The sequence below is a fragment of the Haliotis rubra genome, unplaced genomic scaffold, assembly GCF_003918875.1.
Source record: "Haliotis rubra isolate DU_JTF1 unplaced genomic scaffold, ASM391887v1 Scf501, whole genome shotgun sequence".
NCBI lineage: Eukaryota > Metazoa > Mollusca > Gastropoda > Lepetellida > Haliotidae > Haliotis > Haliotis rubra.
Window position 1 is genome coordinate 78,349 of NW_025767193.1, and position 14,912 is coordinate 93,260.

A 14,912-nucleotide genomic window follows, 5' to 3' on the forward strand; every position below is an offset into this window, starting at 1 on the left:
AATCCAGACACTGACATCACGAGTATCAATCTTACCAACTGGGATACAATGAACCGTGTCAGGCAAGTCAACAGGCGGAACTACTATATCCTGTTAATCCCCTCTTATCACATGCATAGGTTGCTGAAACTGACTTGAGAGGATCAGGTTGATTGACATGAGATGATGATAGATACATTGAAATGATGTAGTGTTTACACTGCTGTGAAGATATCAGCAGTACTATACAATGTGGCGGAAAACTCAATGACAAGTATGACCAATGATCATAATGTTACTTTGTAAATATTCAACAGTTAGTGTGTTAGTATTAGAGTTGGGAATTGGTTGGAATCTCACAATTGATGATTGCTTCATTACCAACGAACAATCATCGAAAAAAATTGTTTAGTGTCATTTTTCAGATTTTCCTATCCAGGTTGTTATTGCAGATATGTATAACAGGATGCAACTTGCTACTTTAAAGTGATGACTAATAATATCATGAACATAAACTTCCCGGAGTCTTCAAGAAATATTTAGTCATGCCTTTTCAGTTAGTGAAGTGAGTTTTCCAAGACTTAAGCAAGTTTTCAGGCCCTGACAACTTCAAAGATATGTTGCATCGTCAAATGTTTCAAAGACTAAAACAGTAGTTCCCGAAATTGTTGGTGTTCGATTATGAGAAAATGTCATCGATTGCTTGGTCGTTTGGACACTGCGACCAATCTTCGATTATTTCAATTAATCGGAACACCACTAGTTAGTATGTTCAGTGATTGACAGGATGATGGCGACAGTCATCGTCAGGTTTCACGTCAGCGACGACACAAACTGTCCCAGCTTGAAGGTGCAGTCCATCTTGGCTTCGTACATCACAATGTCGTCATCAAGGCTCCCGGAAGCGACTGTAGAATCACAACACAGACAATCACCTCGTTTCTTTATACATGGATCTTGTAGATCAGCATTACAAACATGGAAATGAATAATATTGTATTTCATAAAGATAAATTGACAACATAAAGTTTAACCCACACATGAAAACAGTACGATAAAAAATGAAGAAATTGGACTGCTTGTGAGTTAGTGAGTTTAGTGTTACACTGCTTTTAGCAATATTCCTGCAATATCATGGCAGGGGACACCAGAAATGGGCTTCACACATTGTACCCATGAGGAGAATTGAACCTTGTCTTTGGCATGACAAGCGAACGATTTAACCACTAGGCTACCCCACCACCCTTGGGGCTTCATGTACTGGTTGGGAGTCAGTTCTTTGTTCCAGCTCACTGAGACACCATACAACAGTTTAACATGGGCACCCCACTCAGGAACAGTATACTGATTCCAATCCTTTTTTTCATCCCCTAAATACCAAGCATCAGAGATGGCAACAACAAGTCCCATCTTTAACATCGTTTGGTATGATGTAACGGGCCAACACTCTATCAACCAGACCACAGATGCTGTTTATAGGCACAATGAACAATAACAAGGTCTGTTCATGCCCAGCACATATGGTAATAAACAAGTATTCATGGCTCAAAACATGACATGATTAAACACTTCAAGTGTTAAATATCTTATTTGTGTAATTCTGGCTCAAGGTCTGACAAGAGTTTTCTCCCTTGGAACAGAGCACATACAAGAGCTAACATGAAAAATAACCAATCTAAGAATAAACAAGCTTGCCATCATCATACCTCTCTCAACCTTGGCACTGTTAAACAGGGACGACTTGACTTTGACCGTGAGACATGTCCGGGAAAGACAGTTGAGATCCTCCAGCATCTGAGAAAAGAATAGAGTGAGTGAGTGAGTGAGTTTAGTTTTCAGTGCTTTTAGCAATATTCCAGCAATATCACAGCAGGGCGCACCAAAATTGGGCTTCACAAATTGTATCCATGTGGGGAATTGAACCCTGGTCTTCAGTGTGACGGGCAAACGCTTTAACCACTAGACTACCCCACCACCCCTGTGGACAACTGACCTCTACAAGCTCCTGTACAACCACTGGCTGCAGGTAGGGTGTGTACTTCTGGTAGATGACAGTGTTGCGGACCCCCGGGTTGGACATGATATACAGCATCACGGACTCCAGCATGAACTTCAGCAGCCATTTGTTGAGATGCCCCTCTGGCTTCCTCCATGGCCGGGCAATCAGCCGAACCTTCTCATATGAGCTGGAACAGGGAGGAGAAGGCGACCATAGACTTAGAAAAGTACAAGACAGACGTAGAAAAGCGACAGAGTGAGGATATTTTTTTGCAGCTCTTTTACCACTACCAAGGTAGGGACACATGTAAGCTTTAGCTTTAAGGTACTTGGCTGTTTCAGAATCCCCATAGCTGGTACTCTTGCCACAACAAAGATAAGGACCGTAGTGACCAGTATGCATCAGAATCCCCACGAGGGAACCACATGTAGTCCATGTCACTGGGAACAGCATTGGCAGTATGGAGACAAAGAAACTGGTGTCTGTCCTACCCGAGTAAGTGGGTGAGTGAGAGGGTGGGTGAGTTACAGTGTGAGTGAGTGAGTGAGCAAGCAAAGACATTTTGACGCTATTTCAATAATATTCCAGCAATATCAAGATGGGGGAAGTACACAAGAAATGGGCTTCATACCTTGTACCCAAGTGTGGAATCGAAACCCAGTCAATCTGAATCGAAAACTGGAATCTTTAGAATGACAAGGTAATGATTTACCCATGAACTTGCCCCAACACTTTTAAGCATTAGAACACAAGTGTCATACTCTGCCTAGGAATCTCCACTAGTGCAACATATGCTCCTGGCAACTTATTCCATCCTCTCCGTAAGGAAAAAGCAAAGGGTATGAGGGAAGCTGGTGTCTATTTTGGTAAGCCTGGGTCACCAAGGTCTATCCCTGATGCATCTACTCACCTCAGGGCAAGCCTGGGTCACCAAGGACTATCCCCGATGCATCTACTCACCTCAGGGCAAGCCTGGGTCACCAAGGACTATCCCCGATGCATCTACTCACATCAGGGCAAGCCTGGGTCACCAAGGACTATCCCCGATGCATCTACTCACCTCAGGGCAAACCTGGTCACCAAGGACTATCCCTGATGCATCTACTCACATCAGGGCAAGCCTGGTCACCAAGGACTATCCCTGATGCATCTACTCACCTCAGGGCAAGCCTGGGTCACCAAGGACTATCCCTGATGCATCTACTCACCTCAGGGCAAACCTGGTCACCAAGGACTATCCCTGATGCATCTACTCACCTCAGGGCAAGCCTGGGTCACCAAGGACTATCCCTGATGCATCTACTCACCTCAGGGCAAGGCTGGGTCACCAAGGACTATCCCTGACGCATCTACTCACCTCAGGGCAAGCCTGGGTCACCAAGGACTATCCCCGATGCATCTACTCACCTCAGGGCAAGGCTGGGTCACCAAGGACTATCCCCGATGCATCTACTCACCTCAGGGCAAGCCTGGGTCACCAAGGACTATCCCTTGCTGCATCTACTCACCTCAGGGCAAGCCTGGGTCACCAAGGACTATCCCCGATGCATCTACTCACCTCAGGGCAAACCTGGTCACCAAGGACTATCCCTGATGCATCTACTCACATCAGGGCAAGCCTGGTCACCAAGGACTATCCCTGATGCATCTACTCACCTCAGGGCAAGCCTGGGTCACCAAGGACTATCCCTGATGCATCTACTCACCTCAGGGCAAACCTGGTCACCAAGGACTATCCCTGATGCATCTACTCACCTCAGGGCAAGCCTGGGTCACCAAGGACTATCCCTGATGCATCTACTCACCTCAGGGCAAGGCTGGGTCACCAAGGACTATCCCTGACGCATCTACTCACCTCAGGGCAAGCCTGGGTCACCAAGGACTATCCCCGATGCATCTACTCACCTCAGGGCAAGGCTGGGTCACCAAGGACTATCCCCGATGCATCTACTCACCTCAGGGCAAGCCTGGGTCACCAAGGACTATCCCTTGCTGCATCTACTCACCTCAGGGCAAGCCTGGGTCACCAAGGACTATCCCTGATGCATCTACTCACCTCAGGGCAAGCCCGATGCATCTACTCACCTCAGGGCAAGCCTGGGTTACCAAGGACTATCCCCGATGCATCTACTCACCTCAGAGCAAGCTTGGGTCACCAAGGACTATCCCTGATGCATCTACTCACCTCAGGGCAAGCCTGGGTCACCAAGGACTATCCCGATGCATCTACTCACCTCAGGGCAAGGCTGGGTCACCAAGGACTATCCCCGATGCATCTACTCACCTCTGGGCAAGCCTGGGTCACCAAGGACTATCCCGATGCATCTACTCACCTCAGGGCAAGTCTGGGTCACCAAGGACTATCCCTGATGCATCTACTCACCTCAGGGCAAACGGCATCTCTGGTAGTGTAGTCTGAGTTCCTTGGTCCATGAGGCTTCCTTCATCAGATTGATTCAGATCTGCAGTACTGGTTCCAGCATCACAGACATACTTTCCTCTCCTTGTCCGAGGCTGTCCATCTGGAAACTCATCCAGGGACACTCTGTCTGACTCCTGAAACATCAGGTAAGAATGATGGGTCTATAAAGATCAAGATCTTATTGCAATGCTGTTTACGTAGTCTTCATCACAGTTTGGCCTTTTAAGACCAATGAAATCTGAATCGACCAATAATTAAGGCTGATTATACAGTGCTTGGTGTTTCAAATGTCACTGGCGATTTGAAGCACGGTTGTGGCATTTGTGGAAGTTCCCTAAATAACAGCTCCTAAGATGATCAATGATCATGAATATTGTAAATATCAAACCAACCAGACTGATGTGCAAAGCCATGCATACATCATCCACCATAAGACGAATGTCTCATATCATAAAATATACTCTTAAAAAAAAGTAGGGGAACCTGAACTTTCAATTTGGATAGGAGTGAGTGAGTTGGATTTTACGCTGCTTTTAGCAATATTCCAGCAATATCACGGCAGGGAACACCAGAAATGAGCTTCACACATTGTGGGGAATTGAACCTGGGCCTTCGGCGTGAGGAGCGAACGATTTAACCTCTAGGCTACCCCTCCACCATTGGGGGCTGCTTGTACTGGTTCGGAGTCAGTTCTTTTGTTCCAGCTCACTGAGACGACATGCAACCCCACTGCCCCAAATTTGGATAGGAAGTACAAGCGTTAACAAACAAACAAAGACAGACGAGTTACGAACACATCACCATTTCTCATTATCACCACCCCAAAATCAAACGCACGGGATGCACGTGCACAACTCAGTTGTACCTTACATGTTCATGGTTTTCAAAAAATCCTTTGGTACAACCCTTTGATCCTTACCTGGTCCATACCATTGAACAGTGAGGTACGAGCTGAACATTGAGGTATGACCCTTTGATCCCTCCCTGGTCCATGCTCCTGAACATTGAGGTATGACCCTTTGATCCCTCCCTGGTCCATGCTCCTAAACATTGAGGTACGACCTGAACATTGAGGTATGACCCTTTGATCCCTCCCTGGTCCATGCTCCTAAACATTGAGGTACGAGCTGAACATTGAGGTACGAGCTGAACATTGAGGTACAACTCTTTGATCCCGACCTGGTCCATGCTCCTAAACATTGAGGTACGACCTGAACATTGAGGTATGACCCTTTGATCCCTTCCTGGTCCATGCTCCTAAACATAGAGGTACGACCTGAACATTGAGGTATGACCCTTTGATCCCTTCCTGGTCCATGCTCCTAAACATTGAGGTACGACCTGAACATTGAGGTATGACCCTTTGATCCCTCCCTGGTCCATGCTCTTAAACATTGAGGTACGACCTGAACATTGAGGTATGACCCTTTGATCCCTTCCTGGTCCATGCTCCTAAACATTGAGGTATGACCTGAACATTGAGGTACAACCCTTTGATCCCTACCTGGTCCATGCCCCTGAACATTGAGGTACGACCTGAACATTGAGGTACAACTCTTTGATCCCTACCTGGTCCATGCTCCTGAACATTGAGGTCCGACCCTTGGTGTTCTTGTAGGAGTGGATCAGCCATGGTCTGGCACTGGCAAGACTCACAAGCCTCACTTTGGCCACTCCCACACGCAGGATCTACAACAGACAGATAAATCAAGTTCAGGCGGAGGTGAAGTGAAAACTTGGATGAGGTCTTTGAGTGAAATTGGAAGCATGAAATGTCCACATCATGGAGCTTGGTCACAGTGAGCCTGATCTCTGTGGAGCAAAAGAAAAACAAGGAATTATTGGTTGGCCAATTTTAGAACCTTGAAATTTGCAGTAAGAGCCATTGCAGTGAAAGCAACAAACAATTTCAATACCTGACAAAGGATTAAGGACATACGCCAAGAGTGAGTGAGTCAGTGAGTGAGTATGGTTTTATGCCACTCTTAGCAATATTCCAGCAATATCACAGTGGGGTACTCCAGAAACCGGCTTCACACATTGTATCCATGTGGGGAATAGAACCCAGGTTTTCGAAGCGAATGCTTTAACCACTAGGCTACCCCAACGCCCCTTCATGATAAAGAGGCTGACATCCATGAAACGTTCTTCCTTATGTGTAACACTTCTAAATGCCATTTAAAGACCCAATTTCAATACCATTCTATGTCATATGCATTTATTTGGTTATGAATAACTACCAATTACTGATGATACCAGGTGTTCACAAAAAAGGTGAGCGCAATTTGCACAAGGGTGGCAGACATCACAAACACATGCCAAGGCAACTCAAGTGTTCACCATAGCAAGTTGTTATAGGGACTAATTCAGGACAACCATCGTCCAAATATTTAAAAAGTCCAAACCTATGTACTCAAGACATGTGAGACTTTATTGTAATATAAATATGAGGTGAGGTGAAATTGGGTTTAACGTCGTGCTTGAGAATATTTCGCTCATATGACGACGGGCATGCGTGTGTATGTGTATGTGCTGCTGCTTGTACTAGCCCAGACTGAAGCTGGTTTTATAGTGCTAGCCCACTGAGATACCATGCCGCAGTGAAGCATGAATACCCCACTCAGACACATTATACTGACTCCGAGCCGACCAGTCCTTGTTGTACCCATAAATGCCGAGCGCGCCAGGCAGGGACCAACAAGTACCATATTTTAACGTGTTTTGGTATGACGCGGTCGGGGATCGAACCCGTGACCTTCCGCTCTCCGGGCGGACGCTCTAACCACTACACCACGGAGGCGGTCTAATATAAATATGACACTAAGCTGTATATTTAATCACTACTGTACATCCTTATCACTACCGCATTGTAAATTGACTTGTCAGCCCATTAATTATTGTATAAGACATTTATAACCTTCATTGGTAATCCCCCTTGGCCGTGTCTGTCATCACATCGACTGGTCAAGGAAGTGCTATTGTTTTTCTGTCTTTCCATTGATGAGTCGTCGCCTGTCCATTGTTGTCAAAAAACTGTATATATACTTAGTATGCTCACATCTAGACAGTGAAGGAGTACTAGTTCGGTATTTGGACTGTCTGTTGGGACGACCACGAGCAGGATAATGCCGCTCGTAGGAAACGCCCTTGGGTTGAGCATGAACTAAAGAAGTTTGAGCTCAACATATTCTTTCGCCTTGTCAACGTATTGTACGTACACTTCATCTTAATTCCGAGCTAATGCCCCAGTCAACGCATATATCCACGCGTTGACAAATTGGTGGAGAATCCGGGTAGAGTAACTTTTTAGCTAACTCCCGATCTTGAAAACCTCTCTATGTGCCTACCATTAACATTGTGTATCAAGGATGATTCCCCAAGTTCTACATCTACCTGAAGAGATTTCAAGCGTCTTGATCAACATGGATCCTCAACCCCGCCATCTTGAATGGAGCATCATACAGAAACCATCTAATGGACAACCTACAAGTTGCCCCAGTTGACGCATATATCCACGCGTTGACACAACCATAAGAATAAACAACGTAAGTCAAAGTCAGGAACAGCTTCAGACATCATTTTGGTCATGGAAAATGTCCATGAACATTTGGAAAACCTAACTGAAACCTTGGCTGCTTTAACCTTGATCAAACACTATTTCAGCAAGAGTCATATGACACTCTTTGAAAACTTGAAAGATCAATTGTACCTCAACATTTACATGAAGTTGACACCCGTGACTTGAGCTGCTGAGATAATGCTGAAAATATATGGATCTGATCACATTGAGCACTGTCTGTTGCCGCTTTCAGCCAATATTCCAGCTATATGACAATGGTATGTAAATAATGGAGTCTGGACCAAACAAGAGCTGCTGAAGATGGGTGGATCTGATCACATTGCTCTTTGTCTGGTAATATTCCACTCATATGACAGTGGTTGTAAATAATCAGATCTGGAGTACGTTGTACCAAGCGATCTTAGCGCTAAGGTGATCATAACTCCCATACCTTAACATAGGCTTACGGTAATCTTAGCACTAAGGTTGTTTTGAACAACGGCACCCTGGACTAGACAACCCAGTGATTCATAATCAGTGGGTCAGCATTATGGCACTTTTCAAGAAAAAACTACTTTCCTTCTACTTTATCATAAGTGTAACCTCCTATAATGACACAAAACAAAACTGATTCCTTCTGGTAGTTGCAATCACTAACTGTCCATTCTGGTTGTATACATAAAACAGGGTTATGCTCAACCCGCAAAAACTACCTTTAAACGTTAAACACCATCACAGGACACCGTTAGAACTTGGTAATGCCATTGGTAATATATACTGAAGAAGCACTTACAGTGACTTTTATGGTAGAGACAAGATCGGAATAGGCTCTATTTCTACAGAATAGGTTAGGATGAAAGAAGCTGGACTAATGCAAGTTGTGTGGAGACCATTCTTTGATGACAAACTTGTAGGTAATGATGGCGCTGGTGGAAAAAGAACACAATGCTGCCATAGTTTTGTTACTTGAAGTTCGGCTTTGTTGTGTAAAGGTCAAGAAAAATTGGAAGAAAATGTAAAAGTAAGAACGGAAAAGTTAATGAAAGAAAACTCATCTTTTGAAGAACTTGTCTACCATGTTCGTCATTCTATTCATTTTCACCATTTTGGCCTTAATGGAATCTATTTTGGTGGATAATCAAGACTCTGGAATGAGCGTTTTATATACCCAAGAAGATCAGGGATAGAACTCTTCTTCAAGAACCCATTCTTGTAGATAGTGGTGACTAAATCATCAGGTTTTGTCAGGCTCACCGATGCCTATGCTAATTGTGTAGAATGATGCTCATAAGAGAATATTGTATAATTGTTCACACAACATTTCTTAATATTTACCTACATACATGTACCTACAACTTTTAAAAGACAGTTTCATGCAGAATACCATTAATGCTTCATTTTAGCATACAAACTTGTAAATGGGTACTATACTGGTGAAAAAGGTTTATTTCTTTCTTTTCTTTTGACATGATTAAACCTCTGAACTACATATCGGTACTGCAAATCAACTTGACATGTAAAAAATTCTGGCAGTTTTGGCCAATAAACAAATGAAACATTACCCTTTCCTTTCTATAAAAGATCATGCAAATACTGGCTTTGATGACATGAACCATTTGCAGAAATAAAACAGAATATGTTCTTCTAGCACATATATATATTGACAAGAAAAAGCACATGAATTTGTTCTGTATTTCGGCTTGAAGTACACAAACAACAATGTTGTCACAAGGGGTGTCATCTTATCTGATGTGTTTCAACATGGACTTAAGAGGCGACTAACGGGATCGGGTGGTCAGACTCACTGACTTGGTTGACACATGTCATCGTATCCCAAACACGCAGATTGATGCTCATGATGTTGACCACTCTATTGTCTGGTGCAGACTCGATCATTTCCAGAACGCTGCCAAAAGCCCATCATTCATTTTCTTTTCTCAGAGCTAAAAGTCCTTCACACCTGGAGAATGAGCATTACTGATCTATTAAAAGTGTGAGTGAGTGCTATTTAAATACTGTTTAGAACATTCCATTTCTTGGCATTCTTTACCCAGGAATTTACTTATATATGTATGTGTGTGTGTTAGAAATGTACAGAATATTGATTCTGTGAGGGTTTTGTTATTTTCAAATCACTCACTCGTTCACACTATCAAGGATACTATTTTATAAAAAACCTGCAGGTTTCCCATTTACAATAGAATTATGTGAATTTTGCTTTGCTACAAAATAATTATCTGTATGACTGACCCACTGAGTTTGGTTTTACGCCACTTTTAGCAATATTCCAGCAACATCACGGCGGGGGACACCAGAAATGGGCTTCACACATTGTACCCATATGGGGAATCGAACCCGGGTCTTCGGCGTGACGAGCCAATGCTTTAACCATTGGGCTACCCCACCGCCCAATTATCTGTATGAAATAAATTAGAGCAACGAAAAAAAGAATAGCTCACAATTAAAGCTGATTTTACGATGTGATCTAATCCATCATAACAATTATTACCAAAAGAGGTCACTTTCTCCCCAAAATAGATGGACTATAGACTCAGGTTCTATCTTTCATCAGCCCATCTTTAAAATTCCTTTCTCAGAGCTAAAAGCCCTTCAAACAAAGAAGCAACATTTCTCATGTGATAAGTGTGAGTAATGAGTTGAATTGAACACTGCTTTGAATGTTCTGTTTCATATCAGCGTCAGCTGAGTGTTGAGCCAGAAAACCCAGCAGTGTTAGACACGGATCTGCGGATCTGCGTTATTCAGTTGGTGAATTTTACAAATTGCTAAACTGATAAATGTCAAATGCAAATTGTGAAAAGATCCTTATAGCTTTGGTGCATCAGCGTAGAGGCATGAACACCTTAGCTTAGAATAAAACATGTGTTTCATGAGTGAGTGAATGAGTGATTATGTTTTACGCCGCTTTTAGCAATATTCCAGCAATATCACAGCGGGGAACACCAGAAATGGGCTTCACACATTGTACCTATCTGGGGAATCTTCATAAACAAAGTGACAACAGTTCAGCATACAAGACAGGTAAACATTATCAAAGAAAACATTTGTGAAGATACTGAACTAAACATTCGGATTACATAGAAGCTAAATGATTTATTTTGTTTCTGGAAAATCCATGATTACAACCTCCTTACAGTTTGTGTAAGAATGATAACACACAACTACCGACAGCTGACACAACCAATTACAGGCAGAACACTGATAACAAGGAAAAAACTTCAAACATTGATTGCAAGGACGAAAGAACTGAAAATACTTGCTTCCTTTTTTATAAGATCAATTTGGCAACCCCAAAATAGTGTGATAAAAAATTAATTATCAAAGAACACATCTGTCTACGAAAATATTTATTTTCTTCGATGTTAAGATTTATAGAAGCTATTTAAAACTCTTTTCCACATTTTAGGAAAAATTAAATACCAACTGGATTTAATGACGTCTTGAACTTTGATTCATTTCATGTCGTCATAGTATGAGATGAAAAGTCCATATTGACTCAGATTGTGTACTTTTACCACTTACTGACCAACCAAAGGTAATAATCTGGACGAATCTGGGATTTGAACCAATGATAAGCTGATCCTGACTGGGAAGGGACACAACTCCGCAGTACCTTAGTCACTGAGTGTGTGAGTTCCGTTTAAAGCCTCTTTGAACAGTATTTCAGTTGTTACGGGTGAGGTGAAATTGGGTTTAATGTCGTACTTCAGAATATTTTGCTCATATGATGACGTGCATGCGTGTGTATGTGTGGCTGCTTGTACTAGCCCAGACTTAAGCTGGTTTTATAGTGTTAGCCCACTGAGATACCATGTCATAGCTAAGCATGAATACCCCACTCAGACAGGGACCATATTTGAACGTCTTTTGGTATGACTCGGCCGGGGATCGAACTCGGAACCTTCCGCACACTGGGCGGATGCTCTAACCACTACACCACAGAGGGGGTCCTCAATTATTACAACTAAATTCTTAGATGTCTACCACTTCTGGCATGCAAGCATGTGTAGTGCTGAAAATGAGTGAGTGAGTTTAGTTTCACGCCGCACTCAGCAATATTCCATCTAATGGCTGCGGTCTGTAAATAGTGTCTGGACCAGACAATCCAGTAATCAACAGCATGAGCATCGATCTACGCAACTGGGATATGATGACATGTGTCAACCAAGTCAGCAAGTCTACCACCTGATCCCGTTAGTCGCCTCTGATGACAAGCAGGGGTTACTGAAGATCAATTCTAACCCGGATCTTCATGGGTCGTAGAGCTGAAAAACCTGGAAGCCTGTGCAAACATAAGATTGAAGCCCACAGATTTCTTTCACATCTAATGAATTGTAGCAAAGAATTGTAGCACCTGGCACATGGTCCTGGGCATAGAGCTCAGGTCACAAATCAGTTGAAGTTAAGCAACGTTGGGCTCGGACAGCCCTTGGATGGGTCACCGTGTTGGCAGCTTAACTCCTGAGAGTTTCTAGGACTTCAGTCCAGCCCCACAACGTAGCACATGTGATATATGTGGTCTCACCTTAGGCAAGTGAGTTTGTTCACAATTGCCTCTGTTCACCCAGCAGGAAATGGGAACCCGGTGAAATAAGTCGTGAGACTATTAACCTTCTAGAGCCTAACAGCCAGCTTGAGTTACCCAGGGTAATAATGATCAGACTGTGCGCTTTGAGCAGGATATCTAGCCTAGAAAAGGTGCGTTATAAATATTCTAATTATTATTATTATCTCAGAACACTGAGCCTACATTCATCCTCCTTAGATCTATTTTGTTCTGCTTGTTTCTTGTTTATTATCACACACAGAAACATTCCACCTATATGAGTGAGTGAGTGAGTGAGTTTTAAGCCACTTTTAGCAATAATCCAGCAATATCACAGCAGGGACACCAGAAATGAGCTTCACACACTGTACCTATTTGGGAATCGAACCCGGGTCTTCAGTGTGACGAGCGAATGCTTTAACCACTAGGCTACCTGACACCCCTCCACCTATATGATGGTAGCCTGTAACTAATCAATTATGGACCAGATAATCCAGTGATGGTATGATCAGAGCCTGACAAACCAATCAATTACATCGCCTCCTATAATTGGGAGCCAATTCCTATCCACAATCATTCAGGTTTACAGACTCTTAGGCCACTCTTGAGATTACTTCTGTGACAGGAATTAGTTGGGACCGATTCCTACCTGCAATCTTTTGAAGGTCACAAGGCGCCAGGCCCCCACTACGAGAAATTGGTTATATTGCACAGGAATTTCTTCAGGGTCATGGCATCCTTGGACACTTTTTCAACAACTACAACAAGTTTATAAAACAATTCATCGACAAAACAATGTCCACACTACACCATCTGACCATGGTCAGAGATGCCAACCCCAAATTGGTGCAGTTAAGAATCTGAGCTCCCTAAGAGAAAATATTAGGAATTTTCCCAACAAATTAGTGATCCCTATAAATGGTTGCACTCAAGGAATGAAACTTTTCAATGCCATTACACATAGCGACGACCTTTATACAACTGAAACCGGTTTGCAGTACTCGGCAGCACTGTTTGTGAATGTTAAGTGAATAAAATAAACAGTGCATGGAATTTATCAGGCAGCCTACTCAACTTCCGGATTACTATGTGTAAACAATTTGAGAACTTCTGTAAATAAAGTGTTATATTTATTTAATTCTCTTTATTTATAGTCAAAGACGATCCTAGCCCTCCAGTAAGTAAGACTATCTATATCTTTGTTATATTTTGAAAAAAAAAATAATCGGAAGGAATTTGGCTTTGTCAGAATGGTGGAATGGACATGCATTTTTTGGTATGAATCTGATAAATTCGGGAGGGTTGGCACCTCTGCATGGTCTGTCAACCATTTTGAAACATCAAGAAGGTTCACAACAATAGACTGTGAGTTCCACCCATCTAAATTAGGTCAAGAAGATTAAAAGTGTGAAGAGTTCAAATCCCCCAATCAAGAACTGAAACATATGCACATTAAAGACAAATACCTGTCTCTCACCCGTTAGCACCCGTTATGGACTTGTATCGGTGATAACTGAGAATTCTGATCCCTCATGTATCATTAGCAGTGTCCATTACATGGAATAGGATGACCAGCACAGCCACAGGTATTGATATGCGGAGGTCAGTTCGGCCTTGGGACAGGGTAATGAGCTGGCTGGATGATCTACTCTGATGTAACTGTACTTCCCATCAAAAGTTTAGACTCACCAGTGTAAATATAGCCACTTACTTCAGGCAACTGTTCTAAACTAAATTTTGCAAAATACTATTAGTCCATACTGTTAACACATGAACTGATGTATTGTAAAACAAAGTTATACAGTTGAAAGGATTATTGTCATGAGTTCAGTAAAAACACAGCTGTTCACATAAACAATATTTGCACATGCTTTTTAGTAATTTGATGCATGATCCTCATACAATTCATCTGCATAAAGTTTGCAGTTGGTTCACCCAAGTTACTGGAGAAATTCATCTTGCATGTAACCATATATATACGTAACATATAGTGAGTGCTTGTACTGTTGTCCACCTATATGTAATATATGAACTGAATATTTTACAGATTTGGTTTCAGCTGTAAAGCAACAATTTATTAAAGACAAAATAATATAAATCTGATCTTCGAAAAACAGGAATGGAGGCAATATTTTTTAAACATTTTTCATAATTGTTAAAAGTCAAATGCCAAAGTTTGAAATTCCACAAATCACATTTTCCATACATGCTTTTGTCTCTTCATGTTTTGGAGCATCATCTAAATAGCTGGAATATGTACTTTTCCAGCTTCAAATACCACTATTATTGAGAAACACATTGTGTTTAAAATACTAAAGTACAGACGGTACAAAAGAAATAGTCTGAAAAACAATTCACAGTTAAGTAGACATGTTCATTCACAATC

At 42.4% G+C, this 14,912-nt stretch overlaps 1 protein-coding gene across 1 annotated transcript in view; it reads right to left on the minus strand.

Annotated features, from left to right (window-relative positions):
- Nucleotides 1-644: 644 nt before the first annotated feature.
- Nucleotides 645-14,912, minus strand: part of LOC124291896 (general transcription factor 3C polypeptide 1-like) — a 308,102-nt gene continuing 293,834 nt past the window's right edge. The window contains exons 31-35 of the mRNA XM_046728963.1: nucleotides 5,970-6,089; nucleotides 4,362-4,534; nucleotides 1,973-2,165; nucleotides 1,686-1,773; nucleotides 645-887 (exon numbers count right to left, since the gene is read on the minus strand). Of these exons, the coding sequence (XP_046584919.1) occupies nucleotides 793-887; nucleotides 1,686-1,773; nucleotides 1,973-2,165; nucleotides 4,362-4,534; nucleotides 5,970-6,089 (669 nt within the window). The 3' untranslated portion in view covers nucleotides 645-792. The remainder of the gene's footprint in view (nucleotides 888-1,685; nucleotides 1,774-1,972; nucleotides 2,166-4,361; nucleotides 4,535-5,969; nucleotides 6,090-14,912) is intronic.